General features: G+C 44.3%; 1 protein-coding gene across 1 annotated transcript; it reads right to left on the reverse strand.

Annotated features, from left to right (window-relative positions):
* Positions 1 to 5,878: 5,878 nt before the first annotated feature.
* sbds (SBDS ribosome maturation factor) lies at positions 5,879 to 16,013 on the reverse strand. The gene is made up of 5 exons (XM_072589557.1): positions 15,563 to 16,013; positions 11,845 to 11,974; positions 8,541 to 8,741; positions 7,613 to 7,777; positions 5,879 to 6,054 (listed from the first exon to the last, which is right to left on the reverse strand). Exons 1-5 carry the CDS (start codon positions 15,688 to 15,690, stop codon positions 5,926 to 5,928), a joined length of 753 nt encoding a protein of 250 aa, XP_072445658.1. The 5' UTR covers positions 15,691 to 16,013; the 3' UTR covers positions 5,879 to 5,925.
* Positions 16,014 to 16,757: the final 744 nt, after the last annotated feature.

Genomic DNA, 16,757 nt, shown 5'->3' on the forward strand with positions numbered 1-16,757 from the left:
TCCTCAAGGGTAGTAATATCTGGATTACTCTCGGTGCTACGAGCTAGTGAAGGCAGGAATAGGAGGGTAGAGCAGATGAATGCATGGCTGAGGAGCTGGTGTATGGAAGAAGGATTCACATTTTTGGATCATTGGAATCGCTTTTGGGGTCGAAGTGACCTGTACAAGAAGGACTGATTGCACCTAAATTGGAAGGGGACTAATATACTGGCAGGGACATTTGCTAGAACTGCTTGGGAGGCTTTAAACTAGTAAGGTGGTGGGTGGTGGGACCCAGGGAGATAGTGAGGAAAGAGATCGATCTGAGACGGGTACAGCTGAGAACAGAAGTGAGTCAAACAGTCCGGGAAGGCACGGACAAGGTAGGACTAATAAATTAAACTGCATTTATTTCAATGCAAGGGGCCTAACAGGGAAGGCAGATGAGCTCAGGGCATGGTTAGGAACATGGGACTGGGATATCATAGCAATTATGGAAACATGGCTCAGGGATGGGCAGGACTGACAGCTTAATGTTCCAGGATACAAATGCTACAGGAAAGATAGAAAGGGAGGCAAAAGACGAGGGGGAGTGGCATTTTTGATAAGGGATAGCATTGCAGCTGTGCTGAGGGAGGATATTCCCGGAAATACATTCAGGGAAGTTATTTGGGTGGAACTGAAAAATAAGAAAGGGATGATCACCTTATTGGGATTGTATTACAGACCCCCCAATAGTCAGAGGAAAATTGAGAAACAAACTTGTAAGGAGATCTCAGCTATCTGTAAGAATAATAGGATAGTTATGGTAAGGGATTTTAACTTTCCAAACATCGACTAGGACTGCCAGTGCTAAGAAATTCCTCTCCATCTAAACCTTTAAGTGTGTACAAGACAATTTTCTGATTCAGTATGTGGATGTACCGACTAGGGAAGGTGCAAAACTTGACCTACTCTTGGGAAATAACGCAGGGCAGGTGATTGATGTGTCAGTGGGGGAAGCACTTTGGGGCCAGCGACCATAATTCTATTTGTTTTAAAATAGTGATGGAAGAGGATAGACCAGATCTAAAAGTTGAAGTTCTAAATTGGAGAAAGGCCAATTTTGACGGTATTAGGCAAGAACTTTCGAAAGCTGATTGGAGGCAGATGTTCGCAGGTAAAGGGACGGCTGGAAGGTGGGAAGCCTTCAGAAATGAGATAACAAGAATCCAAAGAAAGTATATTCCTGTCAGGTTGAAAGGGAAGACTAGTAGGTATAGGGAATGCTGGACAACTAAAGAAATTGAGGGTTTGGTTACGAAAAAGAAGGAAGCATATGTCAGGTATAGACAGGATAGATCGAGTGAATCCTTAGAAGAGCACAAAGTAGGAGCATACTTAAGAGGGAAATCAGGAGGGCAAAACGGGGACATGAGATAGCTTTGGCAAATAGAATTAAGGAGAATCCAAAGGGTTTTTACAAATATATAAAGGACAAAAGGGTAACTACGGAGAGATTAGGGCCCCTCAAAGATCAGCAAGGTAGTCTTTGTGTAGAGCTACAGAAAATGGGGGAGATACTAAATGAATATTTTGCATCAGTATTTACTATGGAAAAGGATATGGAAGATATAGAATGTAGGGAAATAGATGATGACATCTTGCAAAATGTCCAGATTAGAGGAGGAAGTGCTGGATGTCTTGAAACGATTAAAGGTGGATAAATTCCCAGGACCTGATCAGGTGTACCCGAGAACTCTGTGGGAAGCTAGAGAAGTGATTGCTGGGCCCCTTGCTGAGATATTTATATCATCGATAGACACAGGGGAGGTGCTGGAAGACTGGAGGTTGGCTAAGGTGGTGCCACTGTTTAAGAAGGGTGGTAAGGACAAGCCAGGGGCCTATAGATGGGTGAGCATGACCTCGGTGGTGGGCAAGTTGTTGGAGGGAATCCTGAGGGAAAGGATGTACATTTATTTGGAAAGGCAAGGACTGATTTGGGACAGTCAACATGGCTTTGTGCGTGGGAAATCATGTCTCACAAACTTGATTGAGTTTTTTGAAGTAACAAAGAAGATTGATGAGGGCAGAGCAGTAGATGTGATCTATATGGACTTCAGTAAGGCGTTTGACAAGGTTCCCCATGGGAGACTGATTAGCAAGGTTAGATCTCATGGAATACAGGGAGAACTAGTCATTTGGATACAGAACTGGCTCCAAGGTAGAAGACAGAGGGTGGTGGTGGAGGGTTGTTTTTCAGACTGGAGGCCTGTGACCAGTGGAGTGCCACAAGGATCAGTGCTGGGTCCTCTACTTTCTGCCATTTACATAAATGATTTGGATGCGTGCATAAGATGTACAGTTAGTAAGTTTGCAGATGACACCAAAATTGGAGGTGTAGTGGACAGCAAAGAGGGTTACCTCAGATTACAACAGGATCTGGACCAGATGGGCCAATGGGCTGAGAAGTGGCAGATGAAGTTCAATTCAGATACATTTGAGGTGCTGCATTTTGGGAAAGCAAATCTTAGCAGCCCTTACCATTAAGTGTATAAGGTCCCAGAGAGTGTTGCTGAACAAATAGACCTTGGAGTGCAGGTTCATTGCTCCTTGAAAGTGGAGTCGCAGGTAGATAGGATAGTGAAGGCAGCGTTTGGTATGCTTTCCTTTATTGGTCAGAGTATTGAGTACAGGAGTTGGAAGGTCATGTGGCTGTACAGGACATTGGTTAAGCCACTTATGGAATATTGTGTGCAATTCCGGTCTCCTCCCTATCGGAAAGATGTTGCGAAACTTGAAAGGGTTCAGAAAAGATTTACCAGGATGTTGCTAGGGTTGGAGGATCTCAGCTGAAAATGTGTTGCTGGAAAAGCGCAGCAGGCCAGGCAGCATCCAAGGAACAGGAGAATCGACGTTTCGGGCGGCAGCCCTTCTTCAGGAATGAGGAAAGTGTGTCCAGCAGGCTAAGATAAAAGGTAGGGAGGAGGGATTGGAGGGGGGGCGGGGGGGGAAAGGGGCGTTGGGAATGCGATAGGTGGAAGGAGGTCAAGGTGAGGGTGAGAGGCTGGAGTGGGGTGGGGGCGGAGAGGTCAGGAAGAAGATTGCAGATTAGGAAGGCGGTGCTAAGTTCGAGGGATTTGACTGAGACAAGGTGGGGGGCGCGGGGAAAATGAGGAAACGAGAAATCGGAGTTCATCCCTTGTGGTTGGAGGGGTCCCAAGTGGAAGATGAGGCGCTCTTCCTCCAACCGTCGTGTTGCCATGGTCTGGCGATGGAGGAGTCCAAGGACCTGCATGTCCTTGGTAGTGTGGGAGGGGGAGTTGAAGTGTTGGGCTACGGGGTGGTTGGTCTGGGTGTCCCAGAGGTGTTCTCTGTAACATTCTGCAAGTAGGCGGCCTGTCTCCCCAGTATAGAGGAGGCCACATCGGGTGCAGCGGATGCAATAGATGATGTGTGTGGAGGTGCAGGTGAATTTGTGGCGGATATGGAAGTGTCCCTTGGGGCCTTGGAGGGAGGTGTGGGCACAAGTTTTGCATTTCTTGCGGTTGCAGGGGAAAGTGCCGGGAGTGGAGGTTGGGTTGGTGGGCGGTGTGGACCTGACAAGGGAGTCATGGAGGGAGTGGTCTTTTCGGAATGCTGATAGGGGAGGGGAGGGAAATATGTCCCTGGTGGTGGGGTCTGTTTGGAGGTGGCAGAAATGACGGCGGATGATACGTTGGACATGGAGGTTGGTGGGGTGGTAGGTGAGGACCAGTGGGGTTCTGTCCTGGTGGCGGTTGGGCTCAAGGGCGGAGGAGCAGGAAGTGGAAGAGATGAGGTGAAGGGCATCGTCGACCACGTCTGAGGGGAAATTGCTGTCCTTGAAGAAGGAGGCCATGTGGGTGGTACGGTTTTGGACTGGTCCTCCTGGGAGCAGATGTGGCGGAGACGAAGGAATTGGGAATATGGGATGGCGTTTTTACAGGGGGCAGGGTGGGAGGAGGTGTAGTCTTGGTAGCTGTGGGAGTCGGTTGGTTTATAATAAATGTCTGTGTCAATTTCCACCACCTCCAAACAGACCCCACCACCAGGGACATATTTCCCTCCCCTCCCCTCCCCTATCAGCGGTCCGAAAAGACCACTCCCTCCGTGACTCCCTTGTCAGGTCCACACCGCCCACCAACCCAACCTCCACTCCCGGCACCTTCCCCTGCAACCGCTAGAAATGCAAAACTTGTGCCCACACCTCCCTCCAAGGCCCCAAGGGACACTTCCATATCCGCCACAAATTCACCTGCACCTCCACACACATCATCTATTGCATCCGCTGCACCCGATGTGGCCTCCTCTATACTGGGGAGACAGGCCGCCTACTTGCAGAATGTTACAGAGAACACCTCTGGGACACCCAGACCAGCCAACCCAACCACCCCGTAGCCCAACACTTCAACTCCTCCTCCCACTCCACCAAGGACATGCAGGTCCTTGGACTCCTCCATCGCCAGACCATGGCAACATGACGGTTGGAGGAAGAGCACCTCATCTTCCGCCTGGGAACCCTCCAACCACAAGGGATGAACTCCGATTTCTCGTTTCCTCATTTTCCCCGCGCCCCCCACCTTGTCTCAGTCAAATCCCTCGAACTTAGCACCGCCTTCCTAATCTGCAATCTTCTTCCTGACCTCTCCGCCCCCACCCCACTCCAGCCTCTCACCCTCACCTTGACCTCCTTCCACTTATCACATTCCCAAATGCCCCTCCCCCAAGTCCCTCCTCCCTACCTTTTATCTTAGCCTGCTGGACACTTTCCTCATTCCTGAAGAAGGGCTGATGCCCGAAACGTCGATTCTCCTGTTCCTTGGATGCTGCCTGACCTGCTGCGCTTTTCCAGCAACACATTTTCAGCTCTGATCTCCAGTCCTCACTTTCTCCTTGGAGGATCTGAGCTACAGGGAGAAGCTGAACAGCCTCAGGCTGTTTTCCCTGGAGCATCGGAGGCTGAGGGGTGACCTTATAGAGGTTTACAAAATTATCAGGGGCATGGATAGGATAAATAGACAAAGTCCTTTTCCCTGGGGTCAGGGAGTCCAGAACTAGAGGACATAGGTTTAGGGTGAGAGGGGAGAGGGGAAAGATATAAAAGAGACCCAAGGGGCAACTTTTTCATGCAGAGGGTGGTACGTGTATGGAATGAGCTGCCAGAGGATGTGGTGGAGGCTGGTACAATTGCAACATTTAAGAGGCATTTGGATAAGTATATGAATTGGAAGGGTTTGGAGGGGATATGGGCCGGGTGCTGGCAGGTGGGACTAGATTGGGTTGGGATATCTGGTCGGCATGGACGGGTTGGACCGAAGGGTCTGTTTCCATGCTGTACATTTCTATGACTCTAAGTAGCATGTAACTTTACACTTAAATGACAATTGTTATCTTTCCTTGAAATCACATTTGTTAAATACCCAGTGCCCAAAGATCAAATTTGACAAGTAGTGTACACTGGACCAACTTGGTTTGAATTATACCTGCAACAGCGAGTAAAAGGAGAGTAAGATTTGCAGTGAGTGACTCAGAAAAGCTCTGCAGGGTTAGATATCACTGATAAGGGACAAGTCAAGATGCAATGTTTTCCCCTGGAGAGAAGCAGCTCCAACTACATTCAAGAACACCCCCATGCAGGACAAAGAAATCTGCTTTTACATATCTCCTCCATTAGCATTTAAAATGAATGATTAAAAAAACACTTTCAGTATTTAATATATTTTAATTAAATAATTAATTTGTAAGAAAAGAAAAACTCAATCTGAACACCAGAAAATATGTTAAATAAGTGGTTAAGGATTAAAAATTATATTTGCCACTTCATTCATTAATTCTGAGTTTCCACTGAAGAAATATGGTCACCTGTACAAGTATAGTTTAAGAAAACTTAACACAGCTGTGAGACTTAAGTAGTTTATTGGCTTTGGATGACTAGAGCTTTCACATTTATTCAAGTTTCTCATCCCCTTCTTCCACCTCTTTTAAGCTAAGAACTTCCAGTGAAGCCTTTCCCTTCGTTTCACCTCGGATTAGTTCATCAATTTCTCTGAAATAACCAGGATCAATCAAACACACCTAAAAAGTAAAAGCAGAAGTGATGTAAACCAGCTGATAGAAACATAGCAAAAAGCACTTTTCACATCTGCCAATTCTATTACCATTAATCCAATTGTTCTTAATCCTTTTTCAATAATAAATTATTGATTGTAAATCATGCTTAATTTTCCTCAGTAACTCTGAAAAAGATCTTCACATTATAATAAATTTTAAAAAGTAGAGTCAGAGAAATACAGCATAGGAACAGACCCTTTGGTCCAACAAATCCATGCAGATCAGATATCTTAACCCAATCTAGTCCCATATCCTCTGCCTGAAAAAGCTGCCCCTTCGGTCCCTTTTACATCTTTCCCCTTTCAACCTAAACCTATGCCCTCTAATTCTGGATTTATCCTATTCATGCCCCTCATGATTTAATATAGATAAACCTCCTAACCTCATTTCCACTGTCTGCTGAACTCTTAATATATGTATTCAAGACAGCAAAGATGTTAATTTTCAGAACTGCTCATTTTTATGGCACATCTATCTCAATGAATATCAATTGGATATCACCATTCCTGAAATGCTAGCTATTTAAATTCCTTTCTTCCATTTCCCCCTGCTGACACAGGAAGCCTTTGTCTGGTTTTCTCTGTATAACTGATTATCTCTCAACCATGAGAGATACCTTCATCCCTAAAAATGGTTCCACCCCAATTCTTCTTTTTTTGTTCTTTAAGAAAAATGTTTCCTTTCATATTCTGTTTGGTCTTCCTATTTTTGTTTCCCTTAACTTTATTTTTAAAAAGACATGTCATGAATATTATCACATGCTGCCTTTTGTTTGGAATTGTGGATTTTTCCTGCCCCAGAAAAGAAAACTCATGTTTCATCTTCAGAAATTAAATTCTGATGGTCTCACTTCTTCCCGGTTTGTTGTGGAAAAATATACTGAACTTTTAACTTGCTCAGTCCTTCCGTGCTATCTTCCATGCAAGATGTTAAGTCTAATGGAGTTTGCTTCTGCTCAAGGGGCTATATACAAATCTAAACCATGAATAATGACAAGCCAGGAAGAGACAGAACCCACAGCTAGCCCAATGTGTGACAACTTAACATTTGCACAGTTATGTTTCCTAGCTAGGGCTAAGAATGAGCAATCAGGAGTTGAAATCTATCAGATTATCTTCTGGCCATTCCAGACTAGACCAGCTGAGCACTCAAGCTGCTGTGCAGTCTGAGATCTGTGAATCCAGTGCTGACAGCATTAAACAGAGACAGTTGAGCAGTTTACACTGGAAAAAAATTCTTTTTTCCTGCTCATCTGTGCAGGGTTTCACCTCCTGAAATCATCGGTGCTATTATTTTATGGCAATAATTTAAAACTTTAACAGCATTTAGAGGCCGTGATCAGTGTTTTGCCTCTTGCTTTCTGCAACTTAATCTACTTACATTAAGGCTCACTTATCTATAATGCTGAATAAATCATTTCAAGTACATGACAATAATTTGACTAATGTTTGGGATAAAATTGTCCACTTTTCATCTCAAATCAGTGGAAATGAATAACCTAGGAATTTGAAGTGAAACTTACAATATCTAAATCCTCAGCAAACTCTTCACTTTCCATCACTTTAATCAATGGCTTCAGCTTTTCCTTAAGACGCTTTCCATCCTTTACTGGGAGCCTGAGTCGGAGTCTCATTTGAGCACGTTCAATCTTCATACTGTCCTTTAGCAATCTTATTACTTCAAGTGCCTTTGTAAAAGAAATGAAAAAAAACATTACTTCAATCTCAAACATTTGGTCATTTATTATTGGGTAGAATTTATGACAATATCATTCCATTAAGAGGAAGTTATAATGAAACTAATTCAAAACAATGATTTATTTTAATTACAGTCCAGTATTGATATTCGATAGCAGTTTCACAGGTTTGATTTCTATTAGATCTCCAACTTCAATTTGTTTGCTTGCCTGAGGGTCCTTCAACACTAGTACCTTCTGAACCATAAACCAACAAGATGTGCTGAAAAATGCAACTGATGACTACAACCATTTAGCAAACAGGAATGGGCAATAAATGCCAGTCTTGCCAGTGACTACCGCATCCTAAGAATGACTAAAAGAAGCCTGTAATAGAATTTGAACTTTGAGAAACAAGAGTGTGACCAACTGAGGTAAATGGATCATTCCAAAATTTAACTAAAAATGCGAGAAACTTAAAAGTCGTCCTTCAATGATCGAATCCTCAAATTTGCATTTCAAAACTCTTCAAGGAGCAGTTCAAGACAGCAAATATGGTTTTTAAGACAAAGAAACTACTCAGATAACGTAAAATAAAAATCCTAATTTTAATTATTTCAGGTTATATTTATCTGAAGTAGTTCTTCATTCTAAAGAAACCGCTACAATAACTTTTGGAAGTCTCACTTACTATTCAGGACCATGACCATCAAAATACATTCTGTAAAAATTTTAAAAACCCATTTCATCCCTGTTAATGCTTCGTTAAATTTACCTGCTGTTTTGTACTCCTGTTGGCTTTCACAGAATAGTGGATATCCTTCATGGCTCTCTCAATCAGGTTTACAGTGTAAGGTCTCTTAGTTTCAGGGTTGACACACTTCTCTACTACTATAGTTGCTATGTCTCTGAACATCTGTTCGAGCTGGGCATGTCGTTCCTTATCAGATACTTGTAGTTCACCCTTCACCAGAATCTGTCAAAGAAAACATTTAGGTATGCAAAAGATTTGAGTTTAGTTTACTTAAAACTATAACTAGTCCTGAAATGTTATGAAAAAAAGTTTTATTTTCAGCAGCTTTTCTGGTCATTACTGCTAAATGCATTTTTATATTTATTAGAGGCCGCTTGCAAATAAAGTGGTTGTCAAATATTCCTGACTGAAATGTAGTTATGTAGTTACTGCAATAGAACCATAATCCAAATCACAACCAAATAGAACCACATCAATATCTGCTATTTCTGATTACAGCCAATATGTGTAAATGTAATTCCAGTGTCACAAACTAAATTAAATGGGATCATTTTCATTCATTCTTCAGTCAACATGCCAATCAAAAATTTACAACATCGCACCTACAAGGAAGGAGGGACAAATGACAAATGCACCAAACAAGATTTTTTTTTTGGTTCCCTGGATATGCATCCCTAGCTAGGACATAACTAGATGACGAGGGATTGACAATAAATTAAGAACCAACCACATTGCTGAGAGCAGAGTCATGTAGGCCAGACTAGTAAGGATAGCCGATTTCCTTCCATAAAGGGCAATAGTGAACAAGATGGTTTTACAACCATTGACAATGGAGATATGTAGGGAGCAACAACAGGCAAACGTGAAAATGAGCTGTTAAACTGGTTAAGTTAGAACACAGATCAAGTGAGCGATAGATAAGACTAAGACATTCCACAAACAATAGATCAGATTGGAGTTCTGTGGTCCTGCAACTCACTGGAGGACGAAGCTCCACAAACTTCCACATCCTCAAAGATGGGCAAGACCAACACGATTGTAAAATATAAGGTTGAAGCATTTGCAACCATCTTCATCCAGACTGGGAAGTGGATGATGCATCTTGGGATCCTCTGGATGTCCCCAGCATCACAGATGTCAGTCTTTAGCCAAATTTGCCTCACTTTACATGATATCAAGAAATGGTTGAAGGCATGGGATACTGCAAATACTATGGGCCCTATGGGTAAAGTCACAGGATACTGCCAAGACAATAGGGTCTAATAATCTTCTGGCTATCGAACTGAAAGCTTGTCCTCCAAAACTTGCAGTACCCTAGCCAAGCTGTTAGAGTACAGCTGATATCTACCCAATGTAGGAAACAGCCAGAAACTGTATGTAAAAACCAGGACAAATCCAACCTAGCCAATTACTGCTCTATCAGTCTTACTCTCAATCATCAGTAAAATTACGGTAATGCTATCAAGCACACTTGCTTATAAACAACCTGATCACTAACCCTCCATTTGGGTTTCTATGGCCGCTCAGGTCCTGACCTCATTCAGCCTTGGTCCAAAATGGACAAAAAGAGTTGAATTCCAGAGGTGAGAGTGACTGTCCTTGACATCAAGGTCGCAGTTGACGCACCATGGCATCAAAGAGTCAATGGGAATCATGGTTATGGTTTTGGTGGTCAGGATAACCCCTGGGTATTCCTCTGGATAGTCTCCAAATTCAGCCATCTTCAGTTGCTTCATTGTTACCTTCTGACAGAGGGCAGGTCCGAGGTAGGGATGTTTGTTGGTGTTAAACAATGTGAAATCATCATCAGTGTCGCCTGAGATACTGAAGAGGTCCATATCCAAATGGAGAAAGACCTGGAAAATATTCAGCTTTGGACTAACAAGTGGCAAGCATCAGTCAAGCTGCATGAGTGATACAAGTCACAAGTCTACACCTCCAACAGGATAGAATCTAATCATCATTCCTTGATATTCAATGGCATTACCATTACTAAATCCCCTATCAACATCCTGAGTGTTAACCTCAACCAGAAACTGAACAGGACTAGCCACACAAATAGTATTTACAGGAGCAGATTAGAGGCTAGGAATCCTGCAGCAAATAAGTCAAGAAGTGACTCCTGAAAGCTTGTCCACCACCTGCAAGGTACAAGTCAGAAGTGTGGTGGAACTGTCCCCACATGTCTGGATGAGCGAAGCTCAAACACTCCGGAAGCATGACAACATCCAGGACAAAAGACAAAACAGACTGCTTGACTGGCACCAAATATTCAAACATTCACCCACTCCAGAATAGACACAAAGTAGGTATACCATCTCCAAGATGTAAACAGCATCTTCCAAACTCACTACCACTACCATCTAAAAGGACAAGGGCAGCAGATACATGGGAAAACTGCCACTTCCAAGTTCCACTCCACCATCCTGACTTGGAAACGTATTGCTATTCTTTCAGTGCTCCTGGTTCAAAATCCCAAACTCTTACCAAATAAGATTGTGAGGTTACCTGCACCAAATGGATTGCAAAAGCTCAAGAATATAATTCACCACTGCTTTCTCAATGGAATTCAGGGATAAGCAATAAATGCTGGCCCGGTTGACAACAAGCACATCCCTTGAATGCGTTAAAAGAGGCGGAGCTCAAATGAGTTGCATCTAAGGACAGTGAAAGTATTAACCTGAAGTTCTTTGAAGAGGTAATTCTGTTTGTGTGTTGCATTCATGAACTTGAAAAAGGCACCAGATACAAGTCTGCCTTGTGAATCAAACTGAGTAAAGTTATAGCTCATGGAATAAAGGGACATAGTGATTGGAAATAGACTAACGGTTAATGGACATTTGTCAAATTGGAGCACCTCACCTCCTGAGCCCCCAAAAGCCTGGTCCACCATCTACAAGGCACAAATCAGGACTGTGATTCTTCAGTTGACGAGAGGAGTTCAGCACCAACAACGCAAAAAGCTCAGTACCATTCAGTCTGCTTGTTTGGTACCATACTCTTGGAACTAGATCTCTGTTCTTTCAGTTTGCCAGGTCAAAATTTGAAAGTCCAATCCTAGCAGTGATTTGAGCCTACCTACACAAAGACTCCAGTGGTTCAAGTAGAAATGAACACCTTGAGGGCAATTACAAATGCTGCTGCAATGCCAATGAAGCTTCCACCCCATAAAAGAATTTTAAAAAGCATATTTTTAAATTTTGTTGCAAGCAATGTCATGATCATTAAAATAAATTGAAAAAAAATTGTGAATTTAAATAAATCTATTAACAAATGCATTAAAACATTGTTTTAACAGAGATTTATGTAGTTGATCAAAACTAACCTGTTTACATATTTCAGTCAGATCATCTGTCTGAAATGCTGCAATACAATCATCTTTCTTCGCCACTTGTCCTTTTGATACATTTGTAAATACAGTGTGAGTCTGAAGAACTTCATCAAGATCCTTTTCACTAAAAATGCATAATAATAAATGTTAAGATGGGGAACTATGCTTACTCATACATATAGAATTAAACCCAACGATCCTTCCCTTTCTAAATAAGAAAACTATCATACAGTATCTATGAATGTAACATTACTAATTATTTCTATCACCATATACCCATTCCTACCCCCCCCACCCCGAGATGCAAGTCAAACGTACAATACTGGACTCTGTTAAAGCTCGCATTCATTTTTCATTATTTGATTTTATTCTTTTATCGACTTTGGTTTGGAGCTGTGAACTGGGAATGGTGATCTCAAGATGACTTTAGGACTGTGGACAACAACTGGTGTTAAAAGAATGACGACCAAGCAAGCTCTTGTTTATTTCCAGGCTTTGCCTCATGAATGAATTCCAGGTTGGTTCTTGGTCAAAAGGTTCTGCAGATTCTCTGTCACCAATTAAGAGACTTGTGTTTAAAAAATAGAAGTTGACAAGATCAAACCCTGGGAATGAGTTGAACCAAGTCTGGAAAAGACCTTATATTCCAGCAGATGGTAGATGTTGAATGGTAACTGGAACCTTATGGCAGAGGCAGCCAGAGTTTGAATTGGACTGTGTTTTCCTGTGAGAGAGTCTGGCTGTTGTTGCAACAGCACAAACATTTGAAAGTTTCTTGCCTAACCTCCCATGAGCAGCTCTTGGAAGCTCAGAGATTAGAAAACTAAAATTATAAACGTTCCTGCATTTATCTGAATGAGCTGCAAAGGTGACTCTGATTAACAACTTCAGAAAAATCAACAGAGTAACCATCATCTATGTCTATGAAACAATGCATCATGAAAACCACTCAAGTAATCGGCCCAGTTTTTTTTTAAAGTTATCCCTTAACTGTTTCTTTGTTTATCTTTTATGTGAATGGGGCTGGAAACAAAGCTTTTGGGGTGTAAAGCAGAGGCAAATTACTTTTCCTTGTTTAAAAAAAAATAAGACGTGCAGATACTGGAAATAAAAAAGATCCCCAGAAATTGCTGGAAAAACACAGCACATCTAGCATATGTGGACTTAATCAGACTAAATGTTTCAGGTCCAGTGACCCTTCTTCAGAACAAAGAAGATTACCTTGTTGTTTATTTGTAGATTTGGGATTAGTTATTCAAATGTCTGATTAGGAACTATTGGGGTCAATTTTGAGGGCACTGGATGGTTTTAATTTTACCGTTTTGTCTATCTGTACAAAGGTTAAAAAGGCTGACTGGGTTTGACTGTGTGTCACAACAACTCCATTGAAAATCAAACCTCTGGCAAACAAAATCATACATAAAATTCTGTTCTGAATTCACATTTTACAGATGTATGCACTAGTAAGGGTAAATAGTTGATCAAAAAGAGAATGTCTCAACCACAAAAACGCAATTACTTGAGATTCAAAATTTGATATAAAACTGCAGAATAATTAAAGCCATACAATCCTGTCACGGCAGACACTACAGGATGTGTCAAGAGTGTAGACATGGATGCCACCATTAAACGTGGGGACACCACCCACCACATAAGCAACAGGTACTCATGTGACTCAGCCAACATTGACTGTCTATCTCATACGCTGTAGGCAAGGATGCCCTGAGGCATGGTATATTGGCGAGACCAAGCAGAAGCTACGGCAACTGAATGGACACTGTAACAATCACTAGCCAAGAGTGATCCCTCCCAGTCAGGGGACATTCAGCCTCAGATTTTCAGGTGACCATCCTCCAAAGTGGACTTTGGAACAGGCAACAATGCAAAGTGGCTGAACAGAGGATGATAGCCAAGTTCAGTACACGAGGGCCTCATCTGGGATGCTGGGTTCATGTCACACTACAGGTGACCCCACTACACCATACACACTCTCTCTCTCACACATATTCACACAGACTCTCTCATGTTCACACATACACCTCCACACACTCACCCACACAAGCACCCTCTCAGACTTATACCCCATTACACTCACAGACAGACACACACTCACAAACACACTCATCCCCAAAGACTCACTCTGTCTCCCCTGCTCCCACACGTTTGTGGGGTGAATTTCTACTTGCAGAATTACATTTTATTTTGCTCAAACTCCACATAAATCCATGTAAGATTCTTTAAATCCCACTTTAGAAATATAAATCAGTCTGTATAAGATAGACAGGCAAGGATGCCCGAAGGCATGATACATTGGGGAAACCAAGCAAAGGCTATGACAACGACAACGGATGAATGGACACCGCACAACAATCAACAGACAGGAGGGTTCCCTCTCAGTTGGGGAACACTTCAGTGGCCCAGGACATTCAGCCTCGAACCTTCAGGTGACCATCCTCCAAGGTGGACTTCAGGACAGGAGAGAAAAGTGGCTGAGCAGAGGCTGATAGCTAAGTTTGGTACCGATAGGGAGGGCCTCAACCGGGACCTTGGGTTCATGTCACACTACAGGTGATCACCATTGCACCACACGCACACACCCTTATAGACACACTCCCACACATGCACCCCCTCACAGACTTAAGACACTCTGCACTCACTACACACACACACTTTCTCACACTCACAACCCCCACCCCAGACAGACAGACAGACACACACACACAAAGACCCACATGCACACATATTTTGTGGGGTGAATTTGTACTTGCAGAGTTACATTGCACTTTGCTCAAAAACTGCATACATTCATGTAGAACTCTGAGCTCAAAAACTGCATGAATTTATGTAAAACTCCGTTATCTCACTTTTTAGATTAGAATCAACCGAAACATCAGGTCATAGACAGAACACAGGTGGCTAACACCTTCAACATATTCTCTAGCTATCACCATTGTTAACAGCTAACCCGAGAATGCAACTTTAAAAAAAGGTTTTGTGATTTACACATGAAAGAAGTGAAACTATCACTGTATTCTAACAGATGAAAGGCTTAACAAAATCAATTTTTCAATGTATAATTTCAGTTACATCACACTGCAAATTTTTGCTATAAATTCTGTGCTACGATCGAGCCCTCCACTATCACCTGACGAAGGAGCGTCGCTCCGAAAGCTAGTGTGCTTCCAATTAAACCTGTTGGACTATAACCTGGTGTTGTGTGATTTTTAACTTTGTACACCCCAGTCCAACACCGGCATCTCCAAATCACATCTTGAGAATGTAACTTTAAAGAAGTTCTGGCATTTACATATGAAAGAACCAAAACTAACATAATTTAGCTAAATTTGTTTAATATTACATTCAACGACACTGCAAGTCTTGCTGCTATAAATTCTGTCTTACAATCTTAACCTCGACAGCCACCTGAAGGAGTATCGCTCCCAAAGCTAGGGCTTCCAATTAAACCTGTTGGACTATAACCTGGTGTTGTGTGATTTTTAATTAAGGAGGAGAAAGGGAGGACTGCAGATGCTGGAGATCAGAGCTGAAAGTGTGTTGCTGGAAAAGCGCAGCAGGTCAAGCAGCATACAAGGAACAGGAGAATCGACGTTTCGGGCATAAGCCCTTCTTCAGGTTTTTAAATTAATTAATTAAACCTGCGAGGTGAGATCTGAATTCCCCGTACAAACTGCATGGCCATCAGGATACTCACGCTCCACTCCTCCAGCTCATCACCTTGTTCTTGTAGCAGGCGATTTCAAAGCGTTTGCCCGCTTTCTTCATCCGCACAATCGCCACATTGGTCAGGCGGATCTGGTTCGTGGGAGTGAAGATGGACATCGTGGCCGGCCGGCAGGCAGGCGCCTTTCGGCGCGGTGCAGGCCGCGGTCCCGGGCACCGGCCTCGCTCAGGCCTCGGCCCCCGCGCTCCGGCCTTCCCAGCCCCTCAGGGGAGCTCCAACGGCCGTAGTTTCTCGATTGGAGCTTCCCGTTCTCAGTGACCCTCCTGTCCCTCAGACCGACATGGAGCTGCTCCCCGGATATTTTGTGAACTATCTCGAAGTTAATGATCACTTTAAAAACAACAGGCTCCGCCCGAAACAAATCCACATCCGCCCCCGGTCCCGGTCCGAGCTCCGGCTGGGAGGATGGGGGAGGGGCAGGCATTGTTGCGTCATTGTCTGCCCAGGATGCGTTGTGTTGGGGGGGGAGATGGGGGAGATGGATGGGTGGGGTTAGTGTCGGGGGGGGTTAGTGTCGGGGGGGGGTTAGTGTCGGGGGGGGGGTGGGGTGGGGTTAGTGTCGGGGGGGGGGGGTGGGGTTAGTGTCGGGGGGGGGGTGGGGTTAGTGTCGGGGGGGGGGTGGGGTTAGTGTCGGGGGGGGTGGGGTTAGTGTCGGGGGGGGTGGGGTTAGTGTCGGGGGGGGGGTTAGTGTCGGGGGGGGGGGTTAGTGTCGGGGGGGGGGGTGGGGTTAGTGTCGGGGGGGGTGGGGTTAGTGTCGGGGTGGGGGTTAGTGTCGGGGGGGTTAGTGTCGGGGGGGTTAGTGTCGGGGGGGGTGGGGTTAGTGTCGGGGGTGGTTAGTGTCGGGGGGGGGTGGGGGTGGTTAGTGTCGGGGGGGGTGGGGGTGGTTAGTGTCGGGGGGGGTGGGGGTGGTTAGTGTCGGGGGGGTGGGGGGGTTAGTGTCGGGGGGGGGTGGGGGGGGTTAGTGTCGGGGGGGGGTGGGGGGGGTTAGTGTCGGGGGGGTGGGGTTAGTGTCGGGGGGGGTGGGGGGGTTAGTGTCGGGGGGGTGGGGTTAGTGTCGGGGGGGGTTAGTGTCGGGGGGGGTGGGGTTAGTGTCGGGGGGGGTGGGGTTAGTGTCGGGGGGGTGGGGGGTGGGGTTAGTGTCGGGGGGGTGGGGGGTGGGGTTAGT

The sequence above is a fragment of the Chiloscyllium punctatum genome, chromosome 19, assembly GCF_047496795.1.
Source record: "Chiloscyllium punctatum isolate Juve2018m chromosome 19, sChiPun1.3, whole genome shotgun sequence".
Taxonomy (NCBI): domain Eukaryota; kingdom Metazoa; phylum Chordata; class Chondrichthyes; order Orectolobiformes; family Hemiscylliidae; genus Chiloscyllium; species Chiloscyllium punctatum.

Bases quoted from the DNA above. Each gene is read 5' to 3' on its own strand.
- sbds (XM_072589557.1), bottom strand. From the start codon at position 15,690: ATGTCCATCTTCACTCCCACGAACCAGATCCGCCTGACCAATGTGGCG. The intron at 11,975-15,562 runs GTGAGTATCCTG...ATGCATTTTTAG, and splicing joins ATGAGCTGGAGGAGTGGAGC to TGAAAAGGATCTTGATGAAG. The intron at 8,742-11,844 runs GTTAGTTTTGAT...TTTCTTTGACAG, and splicing joins TGACTGAAATATGTAAACAG to ATTCTGGTGAAGGGTGAACT.